At 43.7% G+C, this 19,647-nt stretch overlaps 1 protein-coding gene across 3 annotated transcripts; it reads left to right on the top strand.

The window, feature by feature from the left end:
- Window positions 1-1,105: 1,105 nt before the first annotated feature.
- SEC23B (Sec23 homolog B, coat complex II component) lies at window positions 1,106-19,016 on the top strand. 3 transcript variants are annotated; one of them, XM_026845594.1, is made up of 20 exons: window positions 1,106-1,155; window positions 3,407-3,699; window positions 4,865-4,922; window positions 5,553-5,639; window positions 5,849-6,085; window positions 6,462-6,547; window positions 7,320-7,464; window positions 8,030-8,188; window positions 9,008-9,123; window positions 10,327-10,450; window positions 10,954-11,034; window positions 11,365-11,454; window positions 12,261-12,367; window positions 12,482-12,635; window positions 13,566-13,643; window positions 13,938-14,099; window positions 14,917-15,003; window positions 16,615-16,770; window positions 17,626-17,691; window positions 18,771-19,016. In XM_026845594.1, exons 2-20 carry the CDS (start codon window positions 3,479-3,481, stop codon window positions 18,858-18,860), a joined length of 2,304 nt encoding a protein of 767 aa, XP_026701395.1. In that variant the 5' UTR covers window positions 1,106-1,155; window positions 3,407-3,478; the 3' UTR covers window positions 18,861-19,016. The 3 variants fall into 3 exon arrangements, with proteins under 3 accessions (XP_026701395.1, XP_026701396.1, XP_026701397.1); XM_026845595.1 differs by having other exon boundaries at window positions 1,113-1,155; window positions 3,464-3,699; XM_026845596.1 differs by lacking the exon at window positions 1,106-1,155 and adding an exon at window positions 2,301-2,392 and having other exon boundaries at window positions 3,464-3,699.
- The last annotated feature ends 631 nt before the right edge of the window (window positions 19,017-19,647 follow it).

Genomic DNA, 19,647 nt, shown 5'->3' with positions numbered 1-19,647 from the left:
AAGAAACCTCTCTGTGCAGTTGAGATCAGAAATGCCAAATGGATGCCCTGAAGACCCGACAAGTAGGACCTCTGGCAGCTGACTCCACACAACTTTAGTATGTACTGAAAGCCAAGCTGAGTAGTAGCAATATGTTTGCGAACAACTATATTTTCCTCCAGTCTGCCTTTGGCATGTATTTTTTCCCTGCAGGGCTTTATGTGGGAACCAATTCAGTTTCTCTGGGTAGATTTCAAATGTCATTTTCAGGAGAGAAAAATAATTTGTGTTGTACGTTTTTTCAAGCTTCATAAGCATTACTAGCTCAGTATAACATTAGTCATATCCTTACAGTCCAGCAGTGCTATAATCGCTGCTTTACTATGCAAACACTATCACTCATGCTTAGACTTTAACTAACTCTTTTCTCAATGCACTCAGCCTGTTAGAAATCTTGCTTGACAGCTCTTTGATGTCTACACAGTATATTTTCAAGCCCTCAGCAACAAAACTGAAGCATATACAATCTCTCGTTGATGTTGAACCTTATCCAATTGAAGGGTTGAGTTTAGACTTCAATTATTTATAAACTATTAGTTTCCTGAGCTAATCAAATAATTTTACCTAAATAGTAGAATAGCTTTTACCATGTAAGACACTGCGATACTTTATAATCCTTCTTGACAATCTGCTGCCATAGGCAGGGACAAATTTCTGTGCATGTGCCATTCAGATTTAAAATTGATAATGGACTATCAGAAGATAAACATCAATCTTCCAGACATGTTATACCGTACAGGAAACAAGCAGTGACAAAAATGTTTAGGCACAAGAAATGTCTGGCTGTTTCAAAAGCCATCTAAGGCAAATACAAAAAAGGGGCATTATTCTAAGAGAATAGTTTCTGTGTGGGGAGCTGTTCTAGCTGTTGTAGAAATAATCTATTGTACAGTGCTTAATGTCATCCCCTAAGAAAATTTACACATATATTTACTTGGAGGACAATGTAACTAGTCACGTTAAGTGCTGCATTGCCATGTACTGTAAGAATCACAAACCAAGCCCCTCAAAATCATGATGAACTTAGAAAGTTTGGGGGTGTCTCTCTTTGGCCTTGCCGGGCGCGCGGGGCCTGCCGGGAGAGAGCGGCGGCAGGGAGCGGCACGGCGCGGGCAGGTGGGCGCTGCGGGAGCGGTCCCGGGGGTCCCCGTCCTCTGTGGCTGTTTTGGGGACTGCGGGTGGTGGTGTCCCCCGGGAGGGGAGCCTGAGGGGGAGGGTCGGTGACGTCTCCCGTGAGGAGAGACTGGGGGAGCCAGTGGCGTTCCCTATAGCGAAGGCTGGGGAAGGATCAGTGGTGTCTCCTACAGGAATGTCTGGGGGGAGTCAGTGGTGTCTCCTACAGGAGGGCCTGGGGGCGTCAGTGGTGTCCCCTAAAGGGGTGCTGGGGAGGGTCAGTGGTGTTCCCCCCAGCAGTGCTTGCCTGGGGATCAGCAGTGTCCCGTAGAGCAGTGCGGGGGTTCAGCAGCATCCCCTGTAGCTTTGCCTGGGCCGGGGTTCGGCAGGCAGTGTCCCCCGGGGCTGTGCTGGGGCCTGGCAATGCCCCCCCGGGCAGGGCTGGGGTCAGCCGTGTTCCCCGGGGCTCTGCTGAGGGTCAGCAGTGGCCTCTAGCAGTAGCTTTACCCTACGGCAGCGCTGGGGATCAGCGGGGTGGGGGTCAGAGGTGGCCCCTTTGCCTGCACTCGGGATCTGTGGTGTCCACTGCACGCTTCCTGGTGAAGGGCTGGGGATCTGTAGTGTCCCCTATAGCTGGGCCAGGTGCAGCAGCTGGGTGATCTGTGGCGTTCCCTGTAGCATTGATAGGAAGCATTTACTGGAAGGAGTGGGGGTCAGCAGTGTGCCCTGTAGCAGATCTGATGTGGAGCCTGGAATGCTATCACAGCTCCTCTCCTGAACAGGGGATTTGAGACCTCCCCACTGCTGGCATGGGCCCAGGGGGTTGCTTCAGAACTGGGGCTGGAGAGCCCTGCACAGGTGGGAGGCTGACAGATTGGGCAGGCATCTGGCCCTAAACCGGCCCTATACAGCTCTCACTGGGGTGGGGGTGCCTCCCCTCCTGCTGTCGTGACCCCAGAGCAGGGCTACAGCCCATGCCAAACCCAGCCGGGCAATCAGGATTCAGCCTACGGCAGGGGAGTGGTGTTAGGCTGCAGTTGGAGGAACATGGATTAAATTTACCCTGTGGTTGCGCTGCATACCTGAGATATCAGGTGTTTGTCTTGCTGTTCTGATGTGTGGGATCTTTTATAGGGAGGGTCAGGTCTGACTTTTACCTCCAGAGACACATTTGTCGTGGGGATGTGTTGCTGAACTCTGCCCGTCCAGAGGTGGGGGTGGAAATACAGGGTAATTCCCTGTGAGTTTGATTTACATCCTTAACAGAGAGGACAAAGAAAATGTCAATGAGTTTGGAGGTCTGTAGGAAAACATTACATCAAAACTTCTCCTCTGGGAGAGGTGATGCTTCTGATTTCTCATGCCTGTGGCCTCTCTGAATCTCCCACTAGTGAGCACCAGCAATAAGGTAATCCTGGAAGCACTGGAGCCACAGGTGAACCTCTGAGTTTCCTCAACCAGAGCAGGTCATGGTGCTGCTGCTCTTGGCTCTGTGAATTGCTGTCAGTGATGTGTGGTGTCTGTGGGCTGGATTCAATGAGTGAGTTTTCTGGCAGGCTTGTCTTTCCCTTTCTCAGAGACATCAAAGCTGGCCTGGGAGCTCTTGTTCATGTCTTACTCTTCAGAGTTTAATAAGGCAATACAGAGAGTGACTTCTCTGGTGTGTTCGGGATATCCTTTCTTGAATAGCATGTATTTTCTGAAGTCTGCTGGACTTTCAGTTCCTCCCTTACAGGGAATGGGACATTGTGCCATGCACAGAGGGTGTCTAAAATCACCAAAGGCCTTTTTTGACCTTTTTGTCATGTGCTCCTTTCCATCTGTAAGCAGGTCAGGCTGGCAACCAGGTGATATTTGTGATGAGTGTTTTGGTCTCAAACTTGGCCTCCTTTTCTACCCTAAAGGTTTTAGATGTAGGCTTCAGGATGTGTTGCAAATCTGACCTGTTTTCCTTTACTGAGTCAGACAGGATCACCTTGAGGTCAGCATGAGGCTGAGCTGGTATTGGCATGTTAAATGTGGATCACTAGAAAAAAAACCCTTGCATTCGAGCTTTGAGTGTCAGATTTCCTTGTTTCTTTGTTGGATTTGATGGTGTTTTAATTGTCTGCAGTGTTGATGAGAGCACTGCACAGAAGAGATTAATGTAGTCGCATGGTTCATTTGATAATGGGATTAGCTCATTGTAACATATTGGCTTTGTCTTGCAATGTCTTGTGCCTACATGTAGTTGATCTACTGATCTCCTTTGCAGGACTGTTGTCCAAACAGGTGACCACTGCCTGAACGTGTGTTGCTTACATCCTTTCAGAGCTTCTGCAGTTCCATGGCGACGTACCTGGAGTTCATCCAGCAAAATGAGGAGCGTGATGGAGTGCGTTTCAGCTGGAACGTGTGGCCCTCCAGCAGGCTGGAGGCCACAAGGATGGTTGTCCCCCTGGCCTGTCTTCTGACCCCACTGAAGGAGCGTCTTGACCTGCCGCCTGTGCAGTATGAACCGGTGCTTTGCAGCAGGCCGACTTGCAAAGCAGTGCTCAACCCACTCTGGTATGAATTTCATGGTTGGGGATGTTAAGAGAGGCTGGATAATACTGATTTTTTTTTATATGCACTTCACTATTTCCTTATTCCCCTTTTTATTTGCCCAGTGCCTGACAGCCTCTTTCATTTAGATGTACTGGTTTGTTAAAGTCCATGTGTGCCTAATGAGATCCCTTGAATGCCAGCCCGTTACTAGAGCTGCCAGAACCAGAGGAGAGAGAAGTGCCTTTGGGGAGGCTATTAAGGTAGAAATGATATGGAAATGGCCAGTTCTCTTACCATCCCAGAGAATTTTGTGGTGAATGATGAAATTTAAGATAAACAAAGATGCTGATTATACTGATACTGTCCTCTGGGCTGTAATGTTCACTTGGTTTCCTGCTTTCTATACGTCCTGCTGTTTGTCGGTCAGTTCCAGCATAAGCATCAAGGATTTCTTTGAAGTTTTGCTGAGAATTTAAGAGGAATAATCTCAGTCTCAGATCTAGCAACCTGCTCTAGTGGAAGGTGTACCTGCCCATGCAGGTGGGTTGGAACTAGATGATCTTTAAGGTCCCTTCCATCCCAAACCATTCTGTGATTGAGTCCCAAAATCATGTTCATACATATTCAGAGCATAGCATTGGGCTGAGAAAAAGCAGGGAACGCTAGTAAGAAGTAAGAGAAGATCAACCCTATGAAATAAGAATATGACCAGGCTTTACTGCACCAGCAGTTACAGGACATCATAAGGGGCTGAGGAGAATAAACTCTTTGGGGTAGGGAACAGCCTGTTTGTTCAGTGTTTGCACAGGATCTGGGTGAATGGCTCCTGCTGCTGTCTGACTGGAGTACTTGTGTGCTATATCTCTGCAAACAATAAGATGCCTGAGATAAGCCCAAGTATGGTGAAAGAATGATTAGACCCAAGTCTTTGTCTGCTGAAGGCTAAGCTCAGGAGAGCTGTCAGTGGTCCATCACACTGACAAGCCTGGAAGTGGCAGGGCTGGATGAGCTAATAGATTTTCTGGCCATAGAACAAGAGTCTGAATCTCTACAACTCTTGTCATTCAAGTTGGAGTGTCTGCTACTCTGTGTCTTCCTCAGTGCTGTGAACCAGCATAGATAATTGTGAAGCTGCGCTGTAAAGTTGTTTCTATAGCTATACTAACGCCTCATCTTTCCCTTGCAGCCAAGTTGACTATCGGGCCAAGCTCTGGGCTTGTAACTTCTGTTTTCAGAGAAATCAGGTAAGTTGGAAAAACATCAGCCCTTCCATCTTTTCAGTGAACATTTTATTGATGGCATCCCCTGGCAAAGGATGTTAAGCATAAATTCCACTTTTCTAGATCCCTTCTCTTGGCCTTTTTACTCTTGCTGAACCCAGGCAGAGTACTTGTTAGTGGGTCTCTTTTAACTGACATCTTGTCTATTTTCACTTCAGTTTTGCCAGTGATTTTATCAGCATGCAGGGAATAGGAAGGAGATAAAAATGCTATTTTGTCCCATGTGTTTCCAGTGTGGTTTTTGCACTTGACATTTATTGTTCTTGCCAAGCATTAAATTCATTAGATTTGAGTAGACTTTTGCCATCAGAAGCTGTTGCGTGGCTAAGTGAATTTCAGCAAATGCATAGTCACTGTTTTAGTCCTACCTTTTATTTGTGCTGGACTGAGCAGCTGTCCATACTGCTGGCCACTTCTTGTCTGTGCTTAGGAAAACAGCAGTGTGGGTCTTTTGTCATGAATTAATCAGGTTGGTGCAGTAAATAAAGAGTTGAATAACCCCATCATGAGCAGGGCACCCTCTGTACTGCAGAGGAGGGCCCTACATTTCTGTCCTGCAACTTCCTTGTCCTAATTTTTTGTTCTCTTTTTCAGTTCCCTCCAGCATATGCAGGCATATCTGAAGTCAATCAACCAGCAGAGCTTATGCCTCAGTTTTCAACAGTTGAATATATAGTGCAGGTAAATGAATCATACGCAAGTTTGAAGCCACCAGAATTGTCTTGTTTGTGGCAGATGATGTATATATTAGATTTACTGAAGGTAATGCAATTAAATAACATTTCTGCAAGGTGCTTAATATGGGGCTCATTTTATTCCTTGACTGAAGGTATTCTGAAGTGTCACCTCCATATGCATGCACCTATTAAATCCATCTCTTTCCACACTAGAGAGGTCCGCAGACTCCATTGATCTTTCTGTATGTTGTTGACACATGCTTGGAAGAGGAGGACTTGCAGGCACTGAAGGAGTCCCTTCAGATGTCCCTAAGTCTGCTGCCTGCCGACGCTCTGGTCGGGCTTATCACTTTCGGCAGAATGGTCCAGGTTCACGAGCTGAGCTGTGAAGGGATTTCCAAGAGCTACGTGTTTAGGGGCACAAAAGACCTGACAGCTAAGCAAATACAGGTATGTTCTGCCATTTCTTAGGCCAGTGACTTGTTCCTGTTAGTTCTGTTGACACTACTGCTGGTCTTTCAAGTGCTGGGCTCTTGGGGAGGAAGCAGGGTTCAATGCTCTTGACTGAGCCTGTTTCCCTCCCAATATCTGTCTTGTCTTTTTGCCTTTGTAAATTCCTTGGAAGCTTGTCCAAGGTAAAGTTTATGTATCTCGTATAATGGACCCATCAATCCATTCCTAATGGGAATGCAAAGGTTAATAATTTCACAGATTTTAATGTATTTAATGCTACAGTGTTGCAGGCCTCAGGGTGTATTGCTTGACAGCAAATATGTTTAGTGTTTGAATAGTACTTCTCCTCTTTTTCCTCTTCACCATTCTCTAGGATATGCTTGGGCTTTCAAGGCCAGCTGTCCCCACTCAACAGGGAAGACCTCTTCAAACTTCAGAGCAACCTGTTATTTCAAGCAGGTAAGCTGCATCACCACAGCAGGGCAGATGTTTTATGCCCCCTTGGGGTTATACTTCTAAACCTGGGTTTCCCGAGAGGAGTCTTGGTAAGAAGATTTAGATGGTATTGTCTTGTCACATTAGGTGATACGTATGGATGGGATTTACTAGAGCTGAAGGTGATTTATTAGACTTCTATAGTATCTTGGTTTTGCAGTTGCAAGCACATGATTACCATTCAGGCTGGATCTCTAGTTGAAAAACTGCAGGTAGCTGTCTTTGGAAAGCATATTGTTCAGGAGTTGTTTGGAGCAAGGGCCTGTCTTTTTGATTGACTACCCAATGGGGGGCCTGGTCTATGCATAACAGTTCTACAAACCACTCTCTACCCCCTTGACCCAGCAAGTCCAAAAAATGATTGACAGGCAAGCAGTGACCCCTGAACAGTAAAACTGTATTTGACTCTGTTGAATACAGTTTTCTCATTCTCAACTCCTCTTTTTCAGTGGCAGCCCTTGTGTGTTTTGGTAGACTGAATCACCATTGAAGTTCTTTCCTATGCTTTATGTGACTTAGACTTCTTGTCAGTTCCTGATATCTTGCTTTTATCAGTTTTTTTATTTTGCACAGGCCTGTTATTTTAGAAAGTTTGGATGTAAGAAGGGAATGTGCCACGTGACACTTTGCTTCTAATAACTATCTCAGTGCAATTTATCTGTGCCGGGAACAAAGAGGGATGTTCTTTCTTCTCTAAACTTGCAAGCAGGAAAACATTTTATTTGAATTTTTGCAGGTTTCTTCAGCCAGTACATAAGATTGACATGAATTTAACAGATCTACTTGGAGAACTGCAAAGGGACCCGTGGCCAGTGACCCAGGGAAAGAGGCCTTTACGTTCCACTGGAGTAGCTCTTTCAATTGCTGTTGGCTTATTGGAGGTACTCTTGGTACTCTTAGTGCTGTTGTTTGAGATTAGCTGGCCAGAGTAAAGCACTTGGCAGTCTTTGCTGACACACGCATAGGTGTCAGTCCACCTTGGTCTGTAGCCCAGTTACATTGAGCTGCAGAGCTGCAATTTGTCTCTGCTGACATATGACATGTATTAGCACGAGCTGGTGTAGAATGAGCAGGAGTTTACATCTAAATAGTAAAATATGCAGGTGTTCAAGGTCTCTGATTCTTCTGTGTATTGCCCTGTGGAGGTGATGCACTGGGTTTATCTGAGGGTCATCTAAGCTGTAAGCAAAAGGAACAGAAACTGCTTGCTTCCTCTTAGGAAGACACAAAGCTTAATGTAGCTTGAGTCTAAACTTCATAGTGCTGGGACTGTCAGGAAATGCATCATTGTTTATCAGGTGGCCTCTAGCAGAGACAATCCCTAATGACATTGCAGAAACATGCAGGCACTTCTTTAAGGAAAGCATTTGTTGCCATTTAATCAGTCCCTCTCTCTTCTTTTTTTCCTCCCCCGTTCTCTGATATAAGCCTGTATTTTTATTTTAGGGCACATTTCCAAACACAGGCGCCAGAATAATGCTGTTTACAGGTGGGCCACCAACACAAGGACCAGGCATGGTGGTAGGAGATGAACTGAAAACACCCATCCGTTCTTGGCATGACATAGAGAAGGATAACGCAAGGTTCATGAAGAAGGCCACCAAAGTAGGTGCTAGTGCCTGCTGGGTGTGTATAAAAACAAAAACTGAATATTGTGGCAGAACACTAAATGGGGGGAAAGGATATAACACAAACCTACATATGCTGCTGTGTTGACAGCTGCCCAGTGTCCTTTTCCAGGGAACAAACGTATTCCATTCTCTTGATGTGGGAACAGTATGTCCAGATATTTGCACAGTTGTCCTCAAGGTGCCTGAACCTTTTGTGTACATTAAATTGTGAGAATGGTCAAGGGAAGGGTAAAAAAGACTTCCTCCTAGATACTTGTTCAGCATGGTCTGGTGCCTTCTCAGAGAAAGAAGTATTTCAGTGTTGTTTCTTGGCTGGTAGTGGGTGGAGTTTGTTCATCAGCATCATTGTATCTTTTTCTGGGGAGGAGAAAACTCGTCTTCCAGGATTTGGTCACTTCCAGAAAGTCTCCTTTGTCGTCTTGATGTGTGAAACAACAGTTAAAATAGTAAAAATGTCAGATAGAAAGTGTGCCTGTCAGCTTAAGGAAAGCAGTATGACATGTGTTGTCTTAACTATCACCTGGAAACCTTTGGGCTTCCGCTGAGTTATCACAGGCAAAGATGCCATGCAATTCATGCACTTTATGTATTTGTGACATGCAACTAAAGCTCATCCAAGTGCAAACATCCTAGGAGGGAGAAGTGTGCTCCAGCAGAGCTGTAAGAGCAAACAGCTGTTTAGTTACCACAGCACTTGTAATTGCTTCTTTTATACCCTGTGTTGGCCTCAGCTGGAGAGCAGTAGAAAAATTGCCCATTGCAGCATCCTAAACACCACGTCTGTTTTCTCCAGCACTATGAGACTCTGGCTAATCGCACTGCAGCCAACGGGCATTGCATCGACATCTATGCCTGCGCCCTTGATCAGACTGGACTGCTAGAGATGAAGTGTTGTGCAAACCTCACCGGGTATGTTCATAGCAGGAGGGCACAAAGTTGGCAGCTGTATTTATTTTTTTTCTTTGGAGGGGGAGAACGGTTCAGAAAGCAGTTAAGTTTGATGCCAGGGCAAAAGGATGAGATTTATATCATTCTATTCTAAACTATGGTTTGAATTTGCCAGGAATTATATGGCAAACCTCACCTGATCCCAGACCACATTTCTGAAGTCTCAAAACAGCATGTGAATTAGCACTGCTGATAGAAAACTTGATGTCCTGCTTTGAGAAAGGTATTCTAAAGCATGGTGCAACATGTCTTTTGCAAATGCCTTCTGCCTCCTTGGGAGATAGCAAGTATCCTTTCCAGAATTTATGGAATAGAGATGCAGTGCTTTGTGTTGTGTGCATGACTAAAGTGCCATCAGAAAAGCAGACTGTCAGGCATAGTGGGTAGAAGCTTTCCTCGTGTGGGCCATATTTTCTCTGCTTAATAGCTCACTTGTGCATTCTCCAGGGATTCTTGGCTTCCCTGGATCTAGTTTTAAGTGACATCTCTAAGGGATAAATGTCTGTGTTCCATATTGCTGAAAACATTGTGGTCTCTGTGAGGAAGGCTATGTGTTGAACTGGGCCTTTTGGGGACTCAGCAGGTCTTACTGGCCATTTTAAATCTGCTATGTCTAGGGAGTCAGAGGATGGTTTGAGCAAATGTGAGGTATTTGTAAATAATCACGTAATGCTTAGTAAGCAGAACAGAGAATGTTTGACTCCTTGATTACATTACTAAGCTCCTTCTGATCAGGCCTGGGTTTACCAAGGTACTTGGGGAGGGCACTGCACAGACCCGTTCACCTCTCCTTGTGCTGCAGTGGTGCAGCCATCCTGTCTGTAGTGTGGGTGGTTCCAGTCCTGCTCAGGGAAAGCAGGCTGAGCAATGCTCTTTCCTGAGATGAGATATTCCTAACTGGTGGAACATGCGCGTTTTTAAGGCAGCTAAAGCGATGGCAAGAAATATAGTTGAGAAAACAAGCCCACAAAGATGGAGCATTTTCTTGTCCGGCTTTGGAGGAGGCACCCATGAATCTGCATTCCCTGATGTGAATTTTACCTATGCAAAGGCATGCTTTAAAACAGTTTCTGCATGTGTTTGCATGCATGGAGGCATGTATCCTTTATGCTTTCCTTCTAGTTCCCAGTTGCTTCAGTTTCCTTGTGTGTTGTTTTTTTCCAGAGGACACATGGTGATGGGAGACTCCTTCAACACCTCTCTCTTCAAGCAGACCTTCCAGCGGGTATTTAACAAGGGGTTCAACGGGGAATTTCGGATGGCTTTTGGTGCAAATTTGGATGTGAAGGTGAGAGCAGTTTCATTGGGTGACAGTAACTGGGAAATAAAAGTGCTTTTCATTAAAAAGTCAATTTAAGTATCCTGATGTAGAAACTTCTATATGTTTGAGGTCAGCCATAGTGCCTGTTTTGGGAGAAGCACCATACTGGAGTGAATGGAGGAATTTTTGTTTGGAAGCTTAATAAGTTTGTGTTGCTTTTTTTTTGTTGTTTGTTTGTTTTGTTTAAAAGAAGCTGAGCTCAGCCTCTCTTCACTCAGCAAGGAAAATTTTCATAGTTTCTCGTGGTCACTATAAAAATGTCTTCATTATTAAAATATGACTCTGTTGATTCTCTTACATTCACTAACTGTAGCAGTAGGTGATCTGGAAGAGTACTCAGAGACACCTTCCCTGACAGCCAGGTGTATGCATCATCTGATCAGAGTTGAACAACTTAGTCTGTGTGTATTCTGTTTGACTGACTTGATTTAAAACAAACAATCAAACAAACTTTTTTTACCTTATTCTAGACCTCTAGGGAGCTGAAAATTGCAGGAGCTATTGGACCATGTATATCCCTGAATGCTAAAGGGCCATGTGTCTCTGAAAACGTAAGTTTCTGACATGGAAAAATCTTTAATAACGAAGTAAATAAACAGTGCAAAGTTTCTGTCTAGACCTACAGCTGAACTAGAATGTCAGTTTTCAAGGAGAAGAACAATTTGGAAATATCCCTATAAAAACACTGTCTTTCCTAGACTAAATTTTTGCACCATAAGGCTTTCTTTTAACTGTATAGCCTTCAGTAACTTCCTTCGCACCCAAAAGATAAGAAATCTAGAAGGCCTGTTGTAACTTGTACCTCTGATCAGAATTTAACATAAGCTTGCCTTGCCTGCTGCTAGAGACAAAATTGCTGCTTTCTTTTTGATTCTGTGCAGGAGCTTGGAATTGGAGGAACATCACAATGGAAAATTTGTAGTCTGGATCCCAGCACAACTCTGGCCATTTACTTTGAAGTGGTAAATCAGGTGAGTCCTGGCTTCCTTTTTTTTTTTTAATTGTCATCTTTTTTAGAGACCAAACTATTTGTTTCTAACAGGGACAGAAAAAGCAATGACATCCTCTGTGTTGTAGATGGATGGTTGCAAAGCAACCAAGTGTTTTGTGCCAAAGAAATAGTCTCAGAAGTTGTTTTCATATGCATAAATGGCTAATATTTTTTTTTTCTGTACAAAACCTGCATTCTCTCCTTGTCTTCTTCCTATAGTATTTATTTAACAAGGAAGAAATTGTTTTTTTGCCAGTAGGTGCTGTGGAGAATAAAAGTATAAATACCTTCAAAGTCTTTGAGAATTGGTCCTCCAACTTGTAATAACTTGATGGTTCAGAAGGAACTTTTGGCTGGGAAGTTTCTGAGCATATGACAGCTAGAAGTTAGGAAGGCTACCCCAAAGGAATGCAGTCCCACGTGTGTGTGTCTGTGTTTGCTGTGTGGGCTTGTTACTGTTGTGAATAGGATGGTGGACTTGCAGGACCTTTGCTCAGACCTTGTACTGCCATTCTTATGTTCATTGCTATAGAGATGGTAAGTTGCTGCCATGCTTTAAGGGACAAGTTGAGGAAGTGTCACGCCCGGTATTAAATGGGCCCAGCACCACTTGACTCTGAGAGCTTCTGGAAAACACAACACTAACAGATGTGGGTCTCTTCTCTGGTCCCTCTCTAGCTTGTACTTATTCTGTGATTGCTAAGATAATGCCTGGAGTTCTCTCTAGTGTACAGACTTACGGAAAATCCAGACTGTTTTTGAAGGCTTACCTTGTTTCATTTGCAGCACAACGCACCAATACCTCAGGGAGGCAGAGGGGCAGTGCAGTTTGTCACTCAGTATCAACACTCCAGCACGCAGAAACGTATTCGTGTCACCACCATAGCCAGAAAGTGAGTATCTCATGCCAGTTCTTTGGCAGAATGGCAGAAACAAGCTACAGTCTGTGCTGGAATTTTTCTACCTTTTTGTACGCACGTGGCACTAATCATTTACTAACCCCATAGCTGGGCAGATGCACAGACTCAGCTCCAGCATATAGAAGCTGCGTTTGACCAGGAAGCAGCTGCTGTGCTGATGGCACGACTGGGAGTGTACAGAGCTGAATCTGAGGAGGGACCTGATGTTCTGCGGTGGCTGGACAGACAGCTGATCAGACTGGTAAGTCTGGTAGACTGCATGCAGTTGGATGCATTATTGATTTTAGTAAAAGTGGTCTCTGGAAATGAAAACAGTATTCTTTTTCCAGATTGACTTGCTTCATTTGTGCTCTGATCATGGTTACATAGCTGTAGTATGCGATAGCTCAGAAGCCAGTGTGATCAGTGAATTTATGATGGGGTAGGTAAACAACCCATCATGCTGAAAGGGTTAAACCTGAGATTAAAGAAGTGATAGTGAAACACAGAATAATGCGGGTGGGAAGTCACCTCTGGGGCTCTCTGGTTCAACCCCCCTGCTCAAAGTAGGACAAGCTTTGAAGTTAGAGTAGGTTGATCCAGGTCTTGTTGAGTTTTGAAGGTCTCCAAAGATGGAATTTATCTTGCTTCCCTCGACAAGCTGTTCCAATGTTTGATCACAGTCACTGTGATTTTATTTTTTTTTTTTCTTCCTCTCCCTCCCTCCCCCACCGCCTCAGAATTTCCATTTCTCCAGCTACCTGTCAGGTAGCTGGAGACAGCAATATGACTCCCTGATCCCACTCTTCACAGCTGAACAAAACTAGCTTTTTCAGACTGATTTAATGGAAATTTTTTTCCCCTGATTTAATGGAAAAAATTGGGTAGTACTAAAAGAACTATTTCTTTCATTCTTAGATAATTTCAAATCTAGGTTTTATATATATATAAAATAGATAAATATATTGAATCACTATTCTCATTCCAGTAAGATACAGAAAACACTGATGTGAAGGAAAATGACCTGTAAATTCTAGATTACTTGTTATTGTCATGTTCATGCCATGGTTGCTCTGTTTAAAAACAACCAAAAGACACCCCCCGCCCCCAAGTGTTCATTCTACAAAAAAACCTAGGAAAAAACAGGAAAAAGAGAGAGAGGTAACCAAAGTATTAATTTTTCTTCCAACAGTGTCAGAAATTTGGACAATACACCAAAGATGATCCCAACTCCTTCAGATTGTCAGAATCGTTTTCTTTGTATCCCCAGGTAAGAACTTCATTTCCCACAGCTGGGGAAAAGTGTGCAAGGGTGAGCGAGAGTGGTGATAAAACATTTTGTACCATTTATCAGATTCAAGAGGGGAGGAACAGATGCTTTTCTAATCTGGTGGGCTGGTCCTATTAATTCAGTGCTGCAAATGACTGGTAAGGGAAGAACTCTGGGGAGTTAATAAGGGGTAGACTTTTTTCCAAAGAATTTGCTGTTAGGAAGATTGGGCTTGGGTCCTGAAGTTTTGGCAACTTGCTGACATTTCTCTTCTTCCTCATCTTTCTGGTGCAGTTCATGTTCCATCTGCGACGCTCCCCATTCCTGCAGGTCTTCAATAACAGTCCAGATGAATCTTCTTATTACCGTCACCACTTTGCTAGGCAAGATCTGACCCAGTCTCTCATTATGATTCAGCCAATCCTCTATGCTTATTCTTTCCATGGACCTCCTGAGGTGAGTCCCTGTTTAACAGGAAGAGGTGGATCAATCCAAAATAACAAGTATTCAGTCAGTAACACTATTTCAGCAAAAAGGCCCTATATATTTTCTTAATCAAGGTAATTATTAAAGGGTGAGATGGGGCAATATGAAATATGAATTGTGTTTTCAGTAAGCTTACAGCTTTGATTAAAAAAAAACCCAAAACGACCCCTTCCTCCTGCCAAGCCATAGCCTCTGCCCCCCAACATCTGGTGAATCTTGTGGCTGTCAGCATCACTTTTGTGTCTGTGGTAGAGGCTACCATCTCCACTGCAAGTAAGTCAGCAAGCCTCAGGCCTGCCAGATCATAATCTCCCATCAGATGCTTGTTTTCAGTTATTTATGCAGCAGTGTTTAAGTATGTGATGTATTCAATGGAGAGACATGGATTCCCTTATACTGACAGCTTCCTTGAGAGGGGTGTGTCTGGCAGGAAAGAAACGCAGGAGCTGCTGGAGTAACACTGTGAAACCTTGGCAGCGTTTGCCAGAATTCACATGTTATTGCTTATTATTCTTGAGATACTTCTGTTCAAGATCATTTCAAATTAAACTTGGATAGCCACAGAAATTGCTCTCTTGCATCCTGCGCTTCATACAGTAGCTGATAATGTACTGCTCCATTCAGTGATGCTGCAGGAGGCTGACCATGCTCTACAAGGTGTTCACGTGGGCTGACAGCCCTTGGTGGAGTTGTGTCTATATGTGCAGGGCTGAGCAAGATGTCTGGCCAACCATGAAGATTCTCTGAGGGCTTAGAGGTGCCTGACTTTCTTCTTTATTTTCCCCAGCCAGTGCTTTTGGACAGCAGCAGTATTCTTCCTGACAGAATCCTACTGATGGATACTTTCTTCCAGATAGTTATCTACCTTGGTGAGGTACAGTGAAACACATTCTCTTTCTCTGTGTGCACTCCCTTCCCCCTGCCATGCATGCAGACAGCGTCACTGTTAGTATAAAATAAGCCGCTTGCAAACTCCACACTAGCATAATGACATCATATACATGCTGACAGTTTAATAGGATTTCACCACTGTCTGAGTTAACAAACAGATCCTACTGGAGTTGCTAAGGATGTGTTGTGTGCTGAGCAACAGCTGTCATGTTAGCTTGATAACAAAGGTGGTTCCTTACCATGCCTGGAAAAGGCCAGAGAAACTTGAAACTAAGCAGGGCAGAGAGCTGTAGTTTGATTTTTCAGACACATGACATATTTGGTTGCTGGCTATTGACACTTAAATACTGCTGCTCTTAAGAAATCAGTTATGAATTTTTCCAGTTTTTGCTTTTAAATACTGGATGTTTTTGATAGCTCTCCTGTATTCCTTTCATCATGACTGAGGTAAATGCTTAGGTACTGGCCTTTTCTAAATGTGCAGATTTATACCAGTATCCAAAGCCTTGGCTCTCCAGTGCCTCTTCAGTATGCAGTCCTGTAGATCTGTATTTCAGACCTGTCAGGTTCTGTAAGGCAGCGGTATGCTACCATAGCTGACTAATAGAAATGCCTCACATCCTAAAGGAGTTATGGGGTAAGGGGTGAAGAGGAAACTGGCTTTTCACTTCTTTCTCTGGAAATTCCCTGTTCTCTGATGCCTTTTTTTTTTTTTCCCCCCCTCATGTCCTGTGTAGTCCTGCTTGGGGAGTGGCCCTCATCCAGTTTCTTCTACCTAAACATGGCATCAGATTGCAGTAGTTTAAATACACCCATTTTTGTTTATGGTCAAACTTTTCTATTAGTGAGAACTTTTTGGGAGGCATTTTAAATCTTCTCTTTGTTTTTGAACTAAGTTACTTCACTGATATTTAATGACTTAGAATGCTTGAAGTTTGGCATGATGGTTTGCAGCAGCTCCATTATTAGCTCCTGACTTCACTCCATGTAGGGTTTGTTCCCTTTGAGAAGTGAGTAGATACCCAATTGACATGAACAGGAGTTGAATGCTTGAGTCAATGATAATAAATCTTCCAGAGTTGCCCTAATTCTGTGATTCTGTGAAATAGTTTCTACCTACTGTTGCAGAGCAAGACACTCAGCCACTGGGTAAAATTTAGACATAGGAAGAGCTAAGTGTGTGACCTGCGTATGTGTAAAACAATTGCTAGGTACATATGGTTACATATTGAAAATACTGTAAAGCAATAGCTGCTTAATTTAAGACAAAGTCAGATTCAAAATGTCAGATTTATAAATGGTTTGTGTTTCTGTGTTGGTGCAGGCTGAAACATAGAGGCCTGAAGATCACTTTTAACAAATTGCTCCTGCACTGCACAAACTCCTACAAGCATTTGTGTGGAGTGCCTGTACTTAAATTCAGGGACAGAAACTAAATAATGTTATTGCCAGAGTAGTGAAAACATGCGTTTACCTTGTGCTCTGTAAGCAGAAGTACATGTAACATTCTGCTGCCTTAAGACATGAAGGTTAAAAAGGGGAGGTTTGCAGACATCTCTGCTATTTATTCATTTCCTCCCTGTCCTGTCAACAGACTATCGCACAGTGGCAGAAAGCTGGTTACCAAGACATGCCTGAATATGAAAACTTCAAGCACCTACTGCAAGCCCCACTGGATGATGCTCAGGAAATCTTGCAGACTAGATTCCCAATGCCACGTTACATCCACACTGAACATGGGGGCAGTCAGGTAAGGAGGTTTACTGAGGAACTCTTTCTGTTTTTCAGTAGTTCAAAACCACCTGTCTTTCTGCTTGACTAAAAGGATAGTTCTGCAAGTTAAATACAGTGGTAGTAATTTATCTCTACAAAGCCTAGTTTGCATATTTTCTCATGAAAATATGAAAAAAACTTTGTCTTTTAATAAGCCAATCACTTGCTGGATATGCTTTTGAAATAGGATGGAAGAAACAAAAAAAAGTCAGCCTAAATATCTTTCTATTCTTCAAAGAAGTGGGAAAGAAATGATTTGGCTGTGTATCTAAACTTATCCAAGACAGGGAGTGCAGTTAGCTTGCTAGGACGTTACGAATGATTGAGCATCTGTTCCTTTGTTCTCTAATGCTGAATGAGGATATAAAATAGTTCTTATTTTTGCTCTTTCTGGAACTGCAGTTATGCTGTGCTTGTCTGTGCCTAGCTTGTTTGTAGCAGTGGAGAGGCAGGAATCAATGGTCCAAACCAAAGATTTGGTATTAATTTTTGATGTGACCATGTTACGCTGGTCCTCCACTGACCTTTTTTCTGAAGAGCGGATGGGGGCATGCAAGGGACAGCGCTGGTGACATGCCTGTGTCGTGTGGAACCAGAGCTGCCCTGCCAGGCGAGTGCCACTTGGTATAGCAGAGCACTCTGTGCCCCTTGGAGACAAGCTGTCTTGAAGCAGAGCTGCTTCTGGCCTTTACCTGTTTAAGTTAAATTAGTACCTTGCTTGCAAAAGCAGAGGAACATTACCAGTCATGTATCTAAGGTGGTAAGAAATCTTGAGGGAGCTGACAGGTCTGTCATTTCACAAAACTATTTCTGTAATGTTTTGTCTTAATAGGCCCGGTTCCTCTTGTCTAAAGTGAACCCTTCTCAGACCCACAATAACCTCTATGCATGGGGACAGGTAAGCAATGGAAGAGGTGCTCATGGTTGGGAATGCTGTAAAATGTACATTTACATATTTGCCTGTGCAGTAGCTCTCCTGTTTCAACACATGGCTACAAGTCGTGAGCAGATTACATTTGTCCTGTCTCTTATCTAAGAGCTTTTTGCAGATGTATGTGACTGGAGTGGAGAATCTTACAGTGCTTTCCAGTGCAAGGAGACAACATTATTTCTGTGTACCAAAGGATCTGATAATGGCATTACTAGCTGAGACTGCAATAATTAGAGTGTTTTAAAGCACACAACTGATTTATCTTTAGATTTGTCTCTAAAGCTTAGGCAGGTTAGATTTTTAATCAATCTCCTTATTCAAGTCCATGGTTGTTGATGAAATACAGTACTAGTGGGGAGCACTAGATAAGATGATCAGAATACTGTTTTCAGGCCCAGGTGACTAAACTAATTTTCAAAATCCAGTTGATTTTGGGGATTTTTCTCAATGGATCTGAGGAATGGCTGTCCAAATGGAGGTGCTGCTACAGCAGCTCAGTACCTCAGCAGCTTGCTGACAGACGAGCAGTCTTCACAAGCAGTGTTTTGCCCCTTTGGTCTCCCTTCCTAATCCCAGATACATGTGGGGCACAGGCAGACCAGGAGAATTTTCTGTGGTGGCTGCTGTTGAAGGAAGCAGCTAATTTGATGTGGAAATTATCTTCACCCTTCCCTACAAATGTGATTTAAAACTCTTAGGTCACAGTGTATTTAGTACTCTGGAAAAAGTAACTAGCATGTGGATACATACAGATCTAATTAATCTGAGAATATAGACTTGTATATCCTCTTCCTTTACAGTGTTTGTGTAGAGGTTTGGGCAGCAAAAAGACTCTTTTTTCCAGTAGTTCAGATAGCACTAAAGGATAGTGTGAGTGCTGCTTGCCAGAGTAGTATCTTTCTACTAGATATCTGTCCTTTGCAGGAAAACAGGTGGTTGATTTAGCAGGCAGTTAAGTTTAGAGTGCTGACATCTGACTTGCTTTCCATTAGTACCCAGTGTTAACACCATGATTTTAGGCTCATTATTTCTTTATTTGTCTGCAGGAATCGGGAGCTCCAATCTTGACAGATGATGTTAGTCTCCAGGTATTCATGGACCATCTAAAAAAGCTGGCAGTTTCAAGTGCATCATGACTTTGATAAAACCAAGAAGCCAGAACAGAAGAGTTATATGGATCACGTTGGTGATGGAAGTGGAGCAATTACTTATTCCTTCTCTCTCTTTTAGACTAAGATTTTAAGTATGTCATGAAATAAATATTCAGGAAGAGTTTTTACTTGGCCCTTCTAGATATTAATTTATTTGTATTCCTCTGTCTATATTCTGTTTACTTTACGTTTTTCATATATTGTAATTAGAGCTAAAGGATGTTTTAACTAATATAGATTTTAACAGTCTTTAGCTTAATTTTAGTGTTGTGTGTTCTCAAATGGTGTCTTTTATCAGCCAGGGACTATATTAATGAAAAAATAAAACTGTAAGAGCGTTACTCTTTAATGCTATCCCCAATTCAGCTGTACCTTGGCTGGAGTTGGCCTACCTCCTTTTCCCGTTTGAAAATCTAACACTGGGGTACATACATTGTATTGAAAATAACGTGGAGGAGCTCCTAAAGGTAAGAGTGCAGAAAAAGTATTAGAGGGCAGAGAATGCTTTGACAGACCTAGGGAGGGGGCGAGATGGCGGCCTCTGGGTCACCGGGATGCGGGGGCCTGCACGTCCGCCTCTCGCTTCTCTCACTTTAGCGCCTCATTATCGGGCTTGAAAGGGGCCAGGAGAGCCGGCGCTGCTGCTGTTGCTAACTCGGGCTCTGCACCCGAGCAAGACGCTGCCCGGGGGGGGCTCCCAGGGCCGGGCTGAATCCCCTCACACCCCCTCCGCCGCGTCAGGCGCCGCCCTCCCGCCCACCCTCCGCTCCGC

Source organism: Athene cunicularia, assembly GCF_003259725.1.
Source record: "Athene cunicularia isolate RWA chromosome 3 unlocalized genomic scaffold, athCun1 chr3_part1, whole genome shotgun sequence".
Taxonomy (NCBI): domain Eukaryota; kingdom Metazoa; phylum Chordata; class Aves; order Strigiformes; family Strigidae; genus Athene; species Athene cunicularia.
Note: the sequence above shows the minus strand (reverse complement) of the source record. Positions and strands in the feature narration are given on the sequence as shown.

Coding starts and splice junctions, on each gene's coding strand:
- SEC23B (XM_026845594.1), top strand. CDS start 3,479: ATGGCGACGTACCTGGAGTTCATCCAGCAAAATGAGGAGCGTGATGGA. Junction 10,451..10,953: donor GTGCAAATTTGGATGTGAAG/GTGAGAGCAGTT, acceptor ACCTTATTCTAG/ACCTCTAGGGAGCTGAAAAT. Junction 11,035..11,364: donor GGCCATGTGTCTCTGAAAAC/GTAAGTTTCTGA, acceptor GATTCTGTGCAG/GAGCTTGGAATTGGAGGAAC.